The 15,326-nt window shown below is 45.4% G+C and overlaps 5 protein-coding genes across 5 annotated transcripts; 2 read left to right on the top strand and 3 right to left on the bottom strand.

The window, feature by feature from the left end:
• Window positions 1-124: 124 nt before the first annotated feature.
• V865_008633 (uncharacterized protein) lies at window positions 125-1,297 on the top strand (the record flags this gene model as incomplete). The annotated part of the gene is made up of 1 exon (XM_066232367.1): window positions 125-1,297. One exon carries the CDS (start codon window positions 125-127, stop codon window positions 1,295-1,297), a length of 1,173 nt encoding a protein of 390 aa, XP_066088464.1.
• A 650-nt stretch (window positions 1,298-1,947) lies between these two features.
• V865_008632 (uncharacterized protein) lies at window positions 1,948-4,322 on the bottom strand (the record flags this gene model as incomplete). The annotated part of the gene is made up of 6 exons (XM_066232366.1): window positions 1,948-2,184; window positions 2,244-2,304; window positions 2,384-2,452; window positions 2,524-2,984; window positions 3,062-3,244; window positions 3,408-4,322. The coding sequence occupies 6 exons, from the start codon at window positions 4,320-4,322 to the stop codon at window positions 1,948-1,950; spliced, it is 1,926 nt and encodes a 641-aa protein (XP_066088463.1).
• A 496-nt stretch (window positions 4,323-4,818) lies between these two features.
• Window positions 4,819-7,082, bottom strand: V865_008631 (uncharacterized protein; the record flags this gene model as incomplete). Its single annotated transcript, XM_066232365.1, has 5 exons — window positions 4,819-5,711; window positions 5,788-6,489; window positions 6,549-6,559; window positions 6,614-6,701; window positions 6,791-7,082. The coding sequence occupies 5 exons, from the start codon at window positions 7,080-7,082 to the stop codon at window positions 4,819-4,821; spliced, it is 1,986 nt and encodes a 661-aa protein (XP_066088462.1).
• Window positions 7,083-7,527: 445 nt separating this feature from the next.
• V865_008630 (uncharacterized protein) lies at window positions 7,528-12,019 on the top strand (the record flags this gene model as incomplete). Its single annotated transcript, XM_066232364.1, has 7 exons — window positions 7,528-8,358; window positions 8,471-8,611; window positions 8,673-9,005; window positions 9,118-9,460; window positions 9,522-10,081; window positions 10,143-11,750; window positions 11,888-12,019. The coding sequence occupies 7 exons, from the start codon at window positions 7,528-7,530 to the stop codon at window positions 12,017-12,019; spliced, it is 3,948 nt and encodes a 1,315-aa protein (XP_066088461.1).
• A 641-nt stretch (window positions 12,020-12,660) lies between these two features.
• V865_008629 (uncharacterized protein) lies at window positions 12,661-15,134 on the bottom strand (the record flags this gene model as incomplete). Its single annotated transcript, XM_066232363.1, has 12 exons — window positions 12,661-12,750; window positions 12,836-13,066; window positions 13,147-13,243; window positions 13,357-13,444; window positions 13,514-13,575; window positions 13,640-13,869; window positions 13,929-13,954; window positions 14,017-14,183; window positions 14,253-14,324; window positions 14,388-14,543; window positions 14,601-14,657; window positions 14,731-15,134. The coding sequence occupies 12 exons, from the start codon at window positions 15,132-15,134 to the stop codon at window positions 12,661-12,663; spliced, it is 1,680 nt and encodes a 559-aa protein (XP_066088460.1).
• Window positions 15,135-15,326: the final 192 nt, after the last annotated feature.

The following is a 15,326-nucleotide window of genomic DNA, read 5'->3' as shown; positions in this document are numbered from 1 at the left end:
GAAGATATGATATCCCCACACCACCCCTTTGCATCCATATCACCCTCAACTCATCCAGATAGAAGCACGAAGAACAGCGACCACTGACAGAAGCCTCAATTCAGTACTGTCAAATCCGACCACCATGCCTGCCCGCAAAGCCACATCTAAAGCTCCCATCCGACTCCCCTTGACCGAACAGGACACCACCTCTCTCGCCAATGTGCCTCCTCCTGCCAAGCCCGCCGCCACATCGACCAAAGGCAAGAAGAGGGACATTGACTCTCTCATGGACGCAGCCAACGCAATCGTATCAGATGAGAACCAGAACCAACCTAAACCTGGTCCTAAATCAATAATCAAGCGAGGAGAGATATTTGATCCTGATCAACATCCCAATGGATTCATAATGGTCGGTTCCATCCCTGAAGCTGACATAGCAGAATTAGAGAATGCTTCTTTAGATATGTCGGATGAGGATGAGGATGAGGATGATCCGACATTGGATATCATCAAGTATTCACCTGCTCAGATCAGAAATAAGATACGATCATTTATCAATTCCGGGGAGATGAAGGTCTATCAATTCTGCGATGCCATAGGGGTCAGTAATAATGCCTATCAGAGATTCATGAAGGAGAGTGGACAGAAAGGACAATGGAGTGATACCTATGCTGGGGCACATAGGTTTTTCGTCAAGAGGGAAAGAAAGGGAATCAAGATATCACGAAAGAAGAAGAATGATACTCCGGCGAGTAAAAAGGCCAAAACGACATCGACCGATCAAGATAAAACCAAAACGAAATCTCCATCTAAGAAAGATTTGGAAGATGAATATGATGTCAGTTCGATTACACTTGATGGAGAAGACAAACCAGGTGCAATAGCAGTGTACGATACGTGCGATGATGTTCGAACGAAGATTAATGCCCATCTTAGGAAACCCGGAGTTACAATGGCATCGTTCAACCGAGCTATTGCAGAAACTTATAAAAAGCAAGTCCCATCTCAAGAAGTGACTATTCAACATAAACAGCTCAAAGATTTTTTGGAGAAACACGGTGCTAGATCTGGATGTACTTCTAAAGTATTTTACGGGTCGTATATATACTTTGAAAAATTGAGGATCAAGCAGAATAAACCGAAATCCAAGAAAAGAGAAGAGATGGAGAAGATGCATGGTAAAAAAGGATTGGATATAAAGACGGATCAGAATCATATGCATTTCTGGGGTATGGAAGGTGAAAGTTTCCATGAAGATAGTTATGGAAGAACCAATCTGATCAGTGGTAGGTCGAGAAAAAAGATTATAATCTAGTTTTGAGTGAGTGGTTTTTGGATTCCAATCAATTCATCAATGCTAGTAGGTGTGTGTCGTGGATGAATACGACAAACGATGAGATAAGACTGACTCGATGCTTTTGTCTTCCTCTTTAGAGTCATCGAATGTCATTGAATATGATCTCATGTAGACGCGCTGTGTTATCGAGATATGGAGAATGTTCTGGAGAAGAAGCAGCAAAAGTATAATCAATATCAAGCTAGTAAGAAGCAAATGTGAGCAAACAATATATTGTATATATCTACCTTTCACCCATCTAGTCGGGAATGTGTACAGTATCCACGGTGATGGGGAAAGAATGAAATCGCTTTATATGGCCAGATGAATTAGAAGGAAATGCGATGTGGGCGATCTGTATGTAGCATTTACCTTTGGCAAATCACCTTCTTTGAGCACTATTGATACATGATGGTACATCGCATCTATATATCTATAAGTATGTTTGATTTCTGCTCAGCAGAAAGGAAGATGAAGTCTTGTTGACGTGTATAAGATATACTTATCATTGTCTTGCTTGTGATATATCCACTATTCCCGGAACATGATTCGGAAGATGCGACACTCCATCGTGTATGTTATGTTGATGAGATGAACCCAGAGTTGACCAACCCGAAAGAATCCCAATGTTACCACCCCCCAATCCTTCCACCCTCTTCAAACCAGATATCTTCAAATCCATCAAACACGCCTCCTTCCTCCTCCACCACGCTGATGGTTTCGGGCCACTCCACATCCCTTATTTCCTGAGGGGTATGGTCGTGCCAATCTAGGTCCAGACACATCCCTCGGGCTTGACCCATGTAAACCCACGAATGGGCGTAATTCAACGATGGGTTCGAGGCATAATCATTTGACATTCGGCGCTGTGACGATCCCATGAAGGTATCAGTACTTGCAAGTAGAGGAAGCAGATGGAACTTACGATATGTGTGAAGAGATTACCTTTACCTAGTCCACTTGATCCGAGGTGTTTGAGGAGATTACTGCGATGATCAGTCGAATTAGCATGTGCAAGGTGGGATATAGTAGGAGAAGGTAGCCGCAGTGTGAACTGGAACTCACGAATGTACAAACAGCGGAGGTGGCCTGGTGAATCCTTCTGGAGTATCTAAATCATGTTGAAGGACGGAACTGTCACATAACAAACAAAACAGGTGTCATCAGCATCGACCTTGGCATTGATTTCAGGTTCTGTCACTCACTGTCCACAGAATCTCCCACCTTCATAACCATTCTTAACACCCAACGCACTCATCCATCTGGGTGAAACTCCAAATGGAATATCCAGTATTCTGAAAGCCCATCTGAACGTATCTTTATCACCTCCGCACATGTGGAACCAGAACCCTCTTTCATTCATCATTTCACTAGCTATGATCAATGCAACAAGGTTCAAACCCGAGTTCCCAGCTTTATCAATGACGATTTGACCTGATTCAAATGTCCAAAGATCCAACGAACAGGTATCTCCGACCAGACGCCAGATGGCATTATCAGGATGATCCTTTGAGAGATCTGGCCAGAATACAGCTCGACCGTTGGATTTGTAGATGGGTGAATCGAATAGGTGAACGGGGGAACGTAGTGGGACGTTATCAGAGTCTAGGTAGAGGATCTCTCGGAAGGACGATTGGACGAGAGCGAGTCCTTTGATCTGCCAATTCTACTCGTACAGACCGTGATCATATGTTAGCAATTTTATAACCAATTGTGTGATGATATATATACGCTCTCACTCACCTTCCAAACACCCGAGACCTTCTCTAAACCCTTCGCCTCCCTCAACGTCGCTCCGAGCGCTTCAATCTCGTCCCGCTGACCTCTATCAGTGAGCTCATCGGAATAATGGAACACCTCGATGGGCAGGTCGACACCGAGTCGACGGAGGTGTTTGATGGCAGTGATAGTTCGGAGGGTGGTGTCCTATTGTAGTGGACAGTGTCAGCATTGAAGAAGACACGAAGACCAATAGGGGAATAGACAGGAAAAGTGGGGGAACAGGGAAGACGAAGTAGACAGAGTAGACGAGGTGAATCCAAGAACGCAGGACGGCACTGAGAACGAAACTCGGTTTCAGAGGACTCACCTGATTACCACCCGTCAATACTATCCCTCTCCCTTCCCCAGTCCTCCCATCCTTCCTACCGATAATCTCCTCGCCGTTGTTCAACTTATCTTCCAACCACCTAATCACACCCGCACGTCTACTAGCTATCTCCTGCGCAGTCACAGTCTCTATCCAGAACTGCGCATCTCCATTATATTGATCCGGATTGACCAACTTGTCACTCAATTCCCTTGGGCATCCCTCGTAATTATCTTCCTTTGCTTCGTCATGTGACTGTATTGGTCGATGGAGGAAATCATTGAGTTTGGAAGATAGAAGGTGATATGTTGGATTATCGAATATGTTTGAAAGTGATAGAGAAGGTATATATTCAGAGTATATTGATGGTAATTCTTTCAAAACGGGTTTTTCATATATTATCTCTTCTTCTTCTAGTTCTTGGTCTCCCTCCTCTTGTATATATGTATCTTCATTAGACAATGATGATGTTGTAGAAGGACGACGTAGTATCATACCATTTGGATCCCCCGTTCCACTGAATGTGTATAAAAGCGATATCAACAATATCATCAATATCGCATATCCCAAGGGCGTAGGATGGAAATTCCTTTTAATCATTTTCCTAATCCACCGTTTACGTCTGGTACCAGAGGTGATAGGTGATATAGGAGGAGGTGAAGGTAGGAATTCGTATACGAACGGATTAGAAGGTGAAGGCAAGGCGAAAGTACCGCTATCTGGAGTTGGTAACAATTCGCTAGATTCTCCTTCTCTTTCTCCTTTATTAGTCGTCCTCGAGAAAGAAGGTGACCTGGCTCTGATGTTTGGGTTGAGTATACCAAGGGAAGAAGGTGAATAGGATAGATCGATATGCAGGTTATGTTTTTGATTGGGAAGATGATTTCTTTTATTTACACCTGAAGTAGAAGACATGTTGATACACCCAAGTGGTAAGGTACTAGAATATCAATGGTGAGACATGCCAAGTTTAGACTACTGCTGCTACGATGACTGCGCATATATATATACAGATGAACGAACGGATGAGAACAGGTGCATACAGCAACAGTATCACATTTTAAACAGATCCAACTGTATCACTGCGCTGCTGCGGTAGTTGCTTTGCTTCACTCTGCACCTTCTGCGAGGGTATGACACAAGGTATACGAGTAACGTATAACATAATCCCAACACGATGACGACGGGAAACAGCAAAGATTTCCAGTTTGACGATCTCAGGGATCAAGAACAACTTGAAAACGTAACAAGATCAGGAGAAAAGCCAAAGGGTCAAAAGAGGTCAAAATCCAGAGATGCGGTAACATGTACACCTGTATTTGCATACGTTCTATAAGATACACAAGTCCCAATGGAGAAATCCCAAAACCACATCTAGAGACTTTACAACCCAACCTTTGTAAACTATGATCTAAATACCATTCCCCGTTCCTACTCCGGTACCACCATTCAAAACCATAGGATCTTCATCACTCTTAGCTAGATGTTCCAAAAACTCATCGACGTTGAAATCCGGGTCGATCAACTGTTCACCCACTCCCGCACCAGTACCATCTGGATTGTTCATGTTGTGGTCAACAGGTAACGGGTCCAGACCATTGTTCGTACCATTGGGCAGATCCAATCCCATCGAACGGACCAACGAATCTATACTCTCCTGTAATTGATCTACCCCTCCATTAACACCTACAGCATCTTGATACGATTTCATCAGATCGTTCGTATTTTGCATCAAGCTATCTTGGTTGGGTAATGGGGAGAACAACGCTAATGTCGGATCTAATGAGGTATCTCCGGTAGTTGGATAGTTGGCCTGCTGAGCTGTAGGTGCCGGTGTGGGTTTGGTCGACTGAAGTGCTTGACCTTGGACAGAGTTATTCAGCGAGTTCAAGAACATCTGAGCAGCTGCTGGAGATTGGATCAAGGACCCGATGGTAGTTTGCAGTAACGACGGATCGAGGTTGTATGCTGAAGCTGCAGCTTCTGCCGATGTAGGTGAGAGAAGGGGTTGTGAAGATGTAGGATTGAGGTTGAGTTGTTGATTGTATTGAGGGATAGGAGCGTTGTAACGAGCAAGTGCGTTGTTATCGTTAGGGAGTAAGTGGTCGGTATCGGATAAGGGGGACAAATGGTTCGTTCCTAATGTCTGTTCCGCTCCGGGTGTGAGTCCCTTTGAAGCTGCTCTGGAGGTTCCAGTAGGTGTCGAGGAATCATCGTCGGTGGGGAGAGTGGTGAATCGCTGAGCGGAAGATGACCATGATTCGGGGGTGGTGGCCGCTCGTTTGAGAGATGGCATCGAGTAGGCTACATCATTCCATGAAGGTCAGCCTCTACTGTGCAGGTCATAGTATTTCCATGTTATAATGAAATGCCCACTCACTCGACCCAATCTCAACCAATCTATCATCGTCATCTTCCTCTTCCACCGGACCACTCTGAATCATCCTATCTAGTCCCAACCTTTTCCTCTTCTTCGCACTTCCCGTTACATTTTCCTCCGAATTACTATCCTCTCTAGGTCGACCCAAACCACCTCGTTTCATAGCTTCCTTCAAACCTTTCAATCCTTCTCCTTGAGTCCCGAACAACTGTTCAAGGAAAGAGACGATCAGATCGATAGTTTCACCGTGTTTCCTCTGTTTCTCCTGAGTCTCATACGCTTGTCTCCACAACGCTTCGTTGGACGCTTGCAATTTTCTCAAATCCGCTCCTATAGTAGCTTGAGTCTGTCGAATAGCGGCTATACCCGAATGAATAGCGTTGATATCCAGTACTTGTCCGGAAGGTCCGACTAGTTGATTCGCCTCGCCCTCGACTGACCCGTCGGTGATCAGGTATTTACCTTGAGGAGCGGTCGGTGTGGATGTAGAAGCAGCAGCAGCGGCCTGGGTGGCAGAACGAGTGTTGAGTGATCCAGAACCGGTCGAAGGTGCTGGTGTCGGATTGCCTGGTCGATTGTTCTTACGAGTTACTTTGACGAGTAGGTCGGGTTGACCACGTTTGAAGAATGGATTGGCGAATTCCCATAATTCGACAGGAGTCTCGTTCTTCAGAGCGCCGGATTGGAGGTGAGGTACTTTGTCTGTAGGGGTAAAGGTGGATTAGTGAGATCTTGTACCACTGATTAGCAAGTCAACTTACGGAAACCATACCTGTTGACACTGGTATTAGCGTAATTCGTCAATTATGCATATATGTTCACTCACATATTCAGCTGTCTCACAAAACTCGAAAAGTTGGAATGCTTGAACCATCTAGGCAGCAATTCTCGTCCAAACTGCTCAGCATTCGGTACTAAAACGGATGAAGGTGAGCACTGACCTAGCTATCTACTAAATTCCCCCTCTACACATCCCGATTATACTTTCAAGCACACCACTCACCAAAGAAACTATCCCCATTATCCGCCCAATATATCAAATCATTGACCGACTCATCACTGACCATCGTATACAGCTTATTCAGGAACGCAGGTACCTTGAGTACTTCGCCATTCTCATCCAGACTCATACCCGGTTTCGATACACCCGTACTCGTTGCGGCTGATATAGTAGGGAGAGGGTTGATGGATCTGAGTGGTGAGGGTGGTTCAGATTTGGGTGAGGTGGACGACACGGTCGATACGATGGATGATGGTTTGGATGGACCTGCTACGGCGTACAGGTTGGTTGTCATGTCCGGTGTGAATGACAGAAAGGAAGGCCTGGTCGAGGAATGTCGGTAGGATAACGATCCTTGCTGAGCTGTGTGGGGGGTGGTTTCCCTTCTGACTGAATGTAAATCCCAGTTGTCTGGTCAGATACACTTGCCGTGAGGTGTAACACTATAGTGGATGTTGTATGATGCTGTGATGATATGATAAAACATGGATGAATGTTGTTGAGTTGAACTACTCTCATCTCTTGGGATATGCAGACGTAATTTTCAATTTCAAAATAACAAAGACACGTGCCTAACAATTCTCAGCTGGTCCCATGTCATTCTCGTGCGCCTAACCCATCTACCTCAACCCACGCGTCATCACTATCTCTTGTCACTCTCACTCATCCCAATCCTCTACACCCAATCTGTATTCATACCCTTGTATCTCATCTCACATCTTGCACACTCACACTGCAGCATGTCGGAACCCGCTCCGACCGACAAGGAGATCACACCGACCATCGAAGATGAGACGAAGAAAGGTGTGATATCGCCTGAATCCGATCTCAAGACTGATCACCCGGCTCAACCTTCTCAACCCACAGAATCAAGTGCTTCGACCCAATCTGAGATAGTAACTTCACCACCACCCATCACTCCTACTTCTCCTATCACAGCCACTCAAATTGCATCTTCTTCCTCCCTCGCTGCGCCCAGCACGAGCGTATCAGCCGCTTCACCCGCCAAACGACGTCCTAAACCACCTACCAAAGGGATCCTCAAACCGCCCCCACCGCCTGCCAAACCTACATTAGGTAACAGACTGAGGGATATAGTAGGAGGAGCAGTCAATACAGCTGTCGGGACAACTTCGAGGCTGTTCGACCCGACAGAGGAAACTGGTGCCGGTCCGAGCTCAGATTCTAGCTCAGGCTCAGGACCAAGCTCTGCTAATCTCCAAGCTACCTCTTCTTCCCCTGGAGCTGGAGGTGGGACATTGGCATCTATATCAGGCAGACTAGCTGGACTGGGTCTGAGTAGATTCGTACCCGTACCTTCCCCCGTCAATGTCAATTCTGCTAGTCAAGGTTCACCATTACCTTCAAGGAGTATATCTCTACCTGAAACGGGATCACCAATGATCATCCATGGACAAGCGGGAAATGCAAATGCGATCTTATCAGAGAAGAGTTGGCAGAAACAACCCTTGAGAAGAGCGACTTTCGTTTTGCCCAGTCTTAGCATAACGTACCCTATCAGCTCACAGGGAGAGCCATGGTCAGCGAAGGTAATAGAGGATAGGAAGAGGGTGAGTGGGATTCTGCGGACAGGTATCGCACTGTCAGATGCGGACCATAGTCAAATGTTCAATTTTTTCTGTGGTGATACAACAGCTGATATCTATTCCGACGCGCTATCAGATCGAATCCAACCACAGATCACTCTTATCGTCAAGCTGCGGACCGCAGTACTGGACCTCGCAGCGGCTAGTGACGCTATACGAAAGTGCATGTAGAGGGAGAGAAGAGAGGCCGAGGGTGGGGATAGTCAGAGCGTTGGAGGTGAGCTTGATCCCATTCTGACTTGTTCAGCCGGTATCGATCTAATCTTGATAATTATTAGACAATTCCCCCTCCCCCTAAAATCCGTCATATCCACCTAACCCTCCGTCCCGTCGACCACACCACAATCGGTATAACCCTCCCACCAGGCAGTCCCAACACTCTAGATGTCCCCTTCACTCGCTACTCTGCTGAATCGTTCGCAGACGTTTTATCCGCAGAATGGGGGTTGATGGAATTGAAGTTGGAGAATGGGCTGTTAGAATCTGAAGATAGCTTGAAACCTATCCTGCATGCTTTGTTGATATCTGGAACTCTACCCAATTTGAGTTTGGCGGGGAATAAGAAGATCAAAGTGGGAGGGTGGAGATTGTTGGCCGTCTTCTTGAAGAGGGTGAGTTAAGGTGTTTGACTTGGCTAGACGGGGAAATTTCCAGTCTGTTCCTGTAAAATGTGAAATATCCATCAATCATCGGGCAACGCATGTTGATGTAGCTATGGTATAGGCACGATCACTTCGCTATATCGATCTGTCAGAGACAGCCTGGGACAAGAAAGGTATCGAATACCTAGTACAAGCTCTAACATCCGCTCAGATCAAAGCTCCGCCTGAGAACGGTGTCTCTCCAGACCCAAGTCAATCTGAACCATCACAGATCGCTGGAGACGAACAAGCTGGATCGATGCTGGAAAACGGAGATGTGGAGAAACCCTCGACGGACGCCTATGGCAGCTTCATACCGCCTGCTCCGTTGCTTAAAGAAAATGATCAGAGTAGTACACCTGCTGCGGTCCAGACGCTGCGTCTAGATGGATGTGGGCTGAGGGCAAATGTCATGGAGACTCTTGGTGAGCGAGTCTTGCATATCTCTCTCCGAAACCTAATAGCTGACTTACCGTACGTTGCCAGCCCAAGGAGTCCGCAACTCCGATCTCAAGAACATCTCCCTCCGTCGTAATAGGATCGGACCTCTCGGTGCAGTTGCGCTAGCTCTGATGATTCGAGATTACCCCGATTCAGCTTTGACCATGTCATCCTTATCACCTGGATTATCATCTACGACTTCCGCCCAATCACCTTTGCTCCTACCGGTCGACGCTGCACCGTCAACACCTACGCCATTACCCTACTCCGCTAGAATCAGAAAGCCTCAACCTGCTCTACCAGATGACGAGCGAGATCTGCCACCGATACCACTAGTCGTATCATCAGCTACGGGAGGTATTACATCTCGGACTGTTCCAGAAGGCTACAAGCCACCACCTCCTCCGAAGGATCCCCTTGTTATGCCTGCGGGAGGTAATTCTACCATGCAAGACGCAGGCAACTTCACCAGCCCCGAGGGCAAAACATCGAATGCCGATTTGGGAGGTGCGAGCATGGCTTTGCAGCGGAGTGTGAGAGCTCTGGATGGGATAGAGAGGATTGGAAGGCTGTTGACGCTGGACCTGAAGTCGAATGAGATCAAGGTGAGTTCATGTTTCTGGGTGTGCGACAAAGGTAAGCTCACGAGTCTTGGATCCTCTCAAGAACGGTGTCAACTATATCGCTCAAGTACTCAAACGAAATCGAACTCTCAAAGTACTCAACCTAAGTGATAATCAGATCGGACCCTCCGGCCTGGTCGCTCTGGCCGAAGCGTTAAAATACAACTCTACTCTCGAAACGTTGGATCTCAGCTCCAATCCATGTTGTGGGCCTTCCATGGCGGGGATCTCATCTCTGAGAACCACATTCACAGTCAACACATCGCTCAAAAGATTGTTTTTATCTGATACAGGTCTAACTACCGAGGGAGCCATCTCATTAGCTGAATTCTTACCTGAATCGAAATCACTCTTGCATCTCGACCTAACCGACAATCCTCTCATAGAAACTGCCGGTATCTTGGCGATTAGCGTTGGGCTGAAATCGAACAAATTGATCAGATGTCTTGATTTGACTGTACGATCAAATGATGAAGACCTATCGGAACTGAGCCAGAATATCTTACAACTCTGTATAAGGAATACCGAATTGGCCGCTGAATCGGTATCAGGTGAAAGTAACAAGGTGAAGGTGCAAAGGCATAAACAAGAGGTGATTTGGGAACCTATCAAGAAGTCTAATTTGGTTAAGCAGATAAAAGAATTGGATGAATTGGAAAAAGAAAGGAAAAGATTGGAAATCGTGCAATCACCTCAAGGTCAAGCTAGGGAATACGTCTATACACTTAAACCGGATCGAATTCAAGAAGTCGCTGAAGATGTGATTAGAGATTTGACCAGATGGTATGCCGCTGGAAAGGTTTATAACAATGCTAGGAACAAGAATGGATGGACGTGGGAACCTGGTCAATTGCCTCGAGATGATTTCTCGATGTTATATGAACGAGCTAAAGTATTGAAAGAACGGTTGATCGAACAGATTCAAGATCCGTCGATTAATTCTGATGGAGTAGATCTAGAAAGATTGTTATCGCTCAATGATGAATTGGAGAATATCATTTCCAATGGAAGGAAATTCAACCCACCGCCAAGATTGTTATTACCTTCTCAGATCATCCCCACATACGAACAATCACCTTTACCTCAACGCACTTCCACATCGACAGGATCACCAGCGAGACTGTACCCACAACATCAACGTCGACATATGCGAATATCATCTACCGAGATATCAAGTCCTAATTTCTCAATCGGTGACTCGGATAATGATTCTGATCCTGAAGAGATTGATGAGAAGTCTTTCACTTCTAATAATGCTACTCCGACTAAATCCACCACTGCCACTAGTGGGGGAAGTAGGAATGTAACGCCTATTACAAAGTTGAATTTGACCTCGAATTCGAATTCTGGATTGGGTTTAGGTTCGATAGCCATCGGAAAATCAGAAGATGCAGGACCGGAAGTAGGGATATTTGAGAAACAGGAGAATGAAGCTTCACCTTCTACTGGATTATTACCTGTCAATTCACAGGAAGCAGACCAAGATTTCTTGGATGACTTGACTAGTCCGACCGAAAAAGCTAGTAGAGCTTGGGTAGAGGAGGAAGGTGAGATTTTCAGAAAAGGAAGTAAACTTGGTGTGGTGGACGAAGGGGATGACACGTTAGGTGAGGAGAAGGAAGATGTAAGTGGTGAAGAATTGAGAAAAGAGGTGAGTAATGGTTGCAATTTGACATTTGATTGACTTTGAACGGTTCGACGAAGAAGTTTTGGGACATGAGACATGGACATTCATGAGATTGATTCAGCTGGATGTGATATACTGACATTGGACTTACCTCTACGCAGATACTGGAAACTCCCGTAGCTAGAAGTACAGTCAGACGAGTTATCCCTGTTGAAGAAGGTGAACAGGGGGAGGAGGAGAATGAAGATGGTGAGGAGGGAACGATCGCTGTTGAGGACGTTGATAAAACTTAGCCGCAGATAGAAAGTAAGAGGAGATGATTAGTTGTAATTTGTATATAAGGACTTTTGCTTTTCGTTTGGTCTTTCTTGATTTTTCTTCTTCTTTTGTTCTGCTCTTGCTCTTGCTTAACGACATTTAACGATTATTTGGTAGTACTAGTACTAGTACTAGGATCTCTTGAACTGCATGCATTTTGGCATCTACACAAAACATCCATTGCATATCTCTTCATTTGAGCATGATCATGTATAAGTTATACACATCAGACCAATCATTTTCGTTTGTTATGATTCACTTATTTACACATCATGCTAAAGACCTGGAGATGAAGTTCAACCTAATTCACCAGATACCTTATCCAAGCATTATTCTCACATCCCTCCCGGGTCATACGATCAAGCTACAAATTGTAGTTCCGTATCGATAGCTACATTCAAAGATTATCATAAGAGGTCAAGGAAGATCGACTTGTCAGCTTAGTATGTTTCCTAATGGCCTTAGTAGATGACTCACGATGACAAGCTGATAATTGTGGTTTCTGGGTATATCTACCTTTCATCTCTTCCCTGATACTAGTCAAGAGTTGTTGATAACTTTGATTAGGGTATTTGGTCAACGCAGCGATGAAAGCCAATAACACCACGAAGATATGTCAAGTTCGTAGCAACGAGGAGGAAGTTTTGTATTTACTTACATAGGACATCGCTCCTGTTGCTTTACCTTCTTCTTGAGTATCTGCGCTCTAAATGGTATTAAGAGTCGAATGTTAGCCATAGCTCAGTGATTTGAATTTCCCGACATGACAGTGTGTACGGTACATTACTCACCGTTTGATTATCTTTACATCCAGCCCACTGGATCACATCAGCAGGACTAGTCCTCGTCTTCTTCGTTTTCTCGTCAGATTTCTTAGCGTCAAATACATCTTTGGCAGCTCCGAAAAGATTCGCCATGATCCCTCCTGTATCACCTCGGAGGATGTCCATACCAGCACCGAGTAACCCTTCTTTCGCTTCGGATAGGAGGTCAGGTTCTTTGATCGTTCCTTCGGTGGAGTACTGGACGAACATAAAAGATCAGTCGTTATCCGATTCTAGGAAGCGCACATGAGTACCATGTGGTAGAAGATCAAACTCACAACATATGGTAGGTCCATTACTGTTCCAGAGTGGCAGGAGTCGAAGATCGCGGTGAGTCTACATCCAGCAGGAAGAGGTTTGACGACGAGTTCGTGGCTAAGTCATCGCAAACAGGATCGTTAGATGTTATAGCTGAACTGATGTTTGTCGGGAACAGAAATCGAACAGCTTACACTGTAGTGAATGGGAAATGTCAGCTGCTCTGCTACGATCTATGAAAAGAGATCTCCGAGGTGGGCAGCTCACTATCATCATCAATGATCAACCCGGCAGTCTCATAATCGAGTGGACAAATAGCTATGTATCCATTCCCAAATGAGCTTATCACTATACTCGTACTCCGAGTTGGTGAAAGTAGTCACTCACCCTCATCATCGTCATCACCCTCATCACCATTAAGATCTTCAGTCTGAGTACCGTGACCGGAGCTATTACATAACATTCCTATCAACACAGGAAAGTAACCTACGGTCGTCTTGGTGCCACACTTACTAATGCAAGAACAGCGCATCATCCCTTTGGGCACCTTCGACCAACCATCTCATCCCCTTGATGATTTTCTCTCTTGTTGGCACAGTCCTTGGATCGTTCGTATCGTCAGTGAGCATGACGATATCAGCAGGTCTGTAGCCGAATCGCTCGCAGATGAACTTTTGAACGTTATGAGCGTCGTTGATACAGCCTGCTAGTTCGCCGGAAGTACCAAAGTAGTTGATACCGATCTGAGAAGAAACGTGATGACTTTAGTGAGAAGATATTCTGCTGGAGTTGGAACACTCACAAGTAATGCTTTTCTTGTACCATTACCTATACATCATATTCATGTTTCGATTAGTACGATAGCTGAGATAGGTGATAAATAAACTTACATCTCGAATACTCGAAGAATGCTTGAGCGACCTCTCCAGTCTGAGGATCAGTAAAAGTAGGTCCATAATGTTGTTGATGCGGTTGACCATCGTCTGGACCTCTGTATTGATTCCCGTAAGGTGGTTGGGGCGCTTCATACTCATGTTGAGGGACATATCCTGCCCCACTACGAGGGTGATCATCGCATAATCAGATCACTGTTCAACATTATCCCGTTTGACGAAGATGTACTTACGTTGGATAGTAGTTCTGACGAGGAGGACCAGGAGGTGGAACATAGTTGTATTGATCGGCACCTTGTCGATATCTACGAAACACGATCAGTCAACATTGGTTTATGACACAAGTGAAGATGGGTGATATCACCCACTCAGCACCTGGATAACCTCTGTTATAATCTTGGTCATATCCACCAAATTGTTGTTGAGGTGTACCATAACCATATTGTTGCGGTTGTTGATCATATCCTCCGTGATGTTCAGCACCTCGATAGGGGTATTCACCTTGTCCAGATTCATTTAGGTTCCTAGCAATAACCACCATGAACTACATTGACCAGATCGCAGGGCGATGTTACACTCACATAGCTCCAAAAGAACCTTCGACCCCAGTCGCTTGATACTCGCCACCCGAGGTGTAGCTGACATATGATCATATTGTAGCGACTGACCTCTAAGGATATAACTTCTCTGTTCGTAATCACATAAACTCACTGTTGTCCAGCAGACCTCTCATCGTTTTCCTCTTTGTTCTTATCCTTCTCTCTAGTCTCTTTGAGCTTCTTGAATATAGAGTTCACACCTTTAACGATCTTTCCCTTTTTCTCGATATCTCCAGATTCTAAATGGGATCCATGACTACCACCACCATACCCATATCCTCCAGCAGCCACTCCTCCTGCCGATTCTCCGTCCTCGTACGCTTCCCTATACTCTTCTTCTCCCGAGCCTGAGGCTGAACCTGACTCAGACCCAGAGTGGGATGATCCTTGATCTTCGTCAGATGTTGAACTGGAACTTGAACTTGATGAGGAAGATTGCTCACTCTCGGATGCTTCTGATCGTTCTTCTTCTCGCTCTTCCTCGTAAGATTCTTCGTATTCGTCGTCTGATGACATGCTGATTGTCGTACTTTGTAACTGGAGGTCAATATGATATTTATATGAGTATGAGGGGTATGATATAGAGATGTGATGGGAGAGAAGGATAGTGATTCCTGATATACACGTATACACGACCCTTGTCACCAGGGTGAATGATGGGTTTGTGATGTCAGTCAGTATATACACGGTCAGTGCATCGTTCAACCT

This window comes from Kwoniella europaea, chromosome 3, assembly GCF_036810445.1.
Source record: "Kwoniella europaea PYCC6329 chromosome 3, complete sequence".
NCBI classification, from domain to species: Eukaryota; Fungi; Basidiomycota; class Tremellomycetes; order Tremellales; family Cryptococcaceae; genus Kwoniella; species Kwoniella europaea.
Note: the sequence above shows the minus strand (reverse complement) of the source record. Positions and strands in the feature narration are given on the sequence as shown.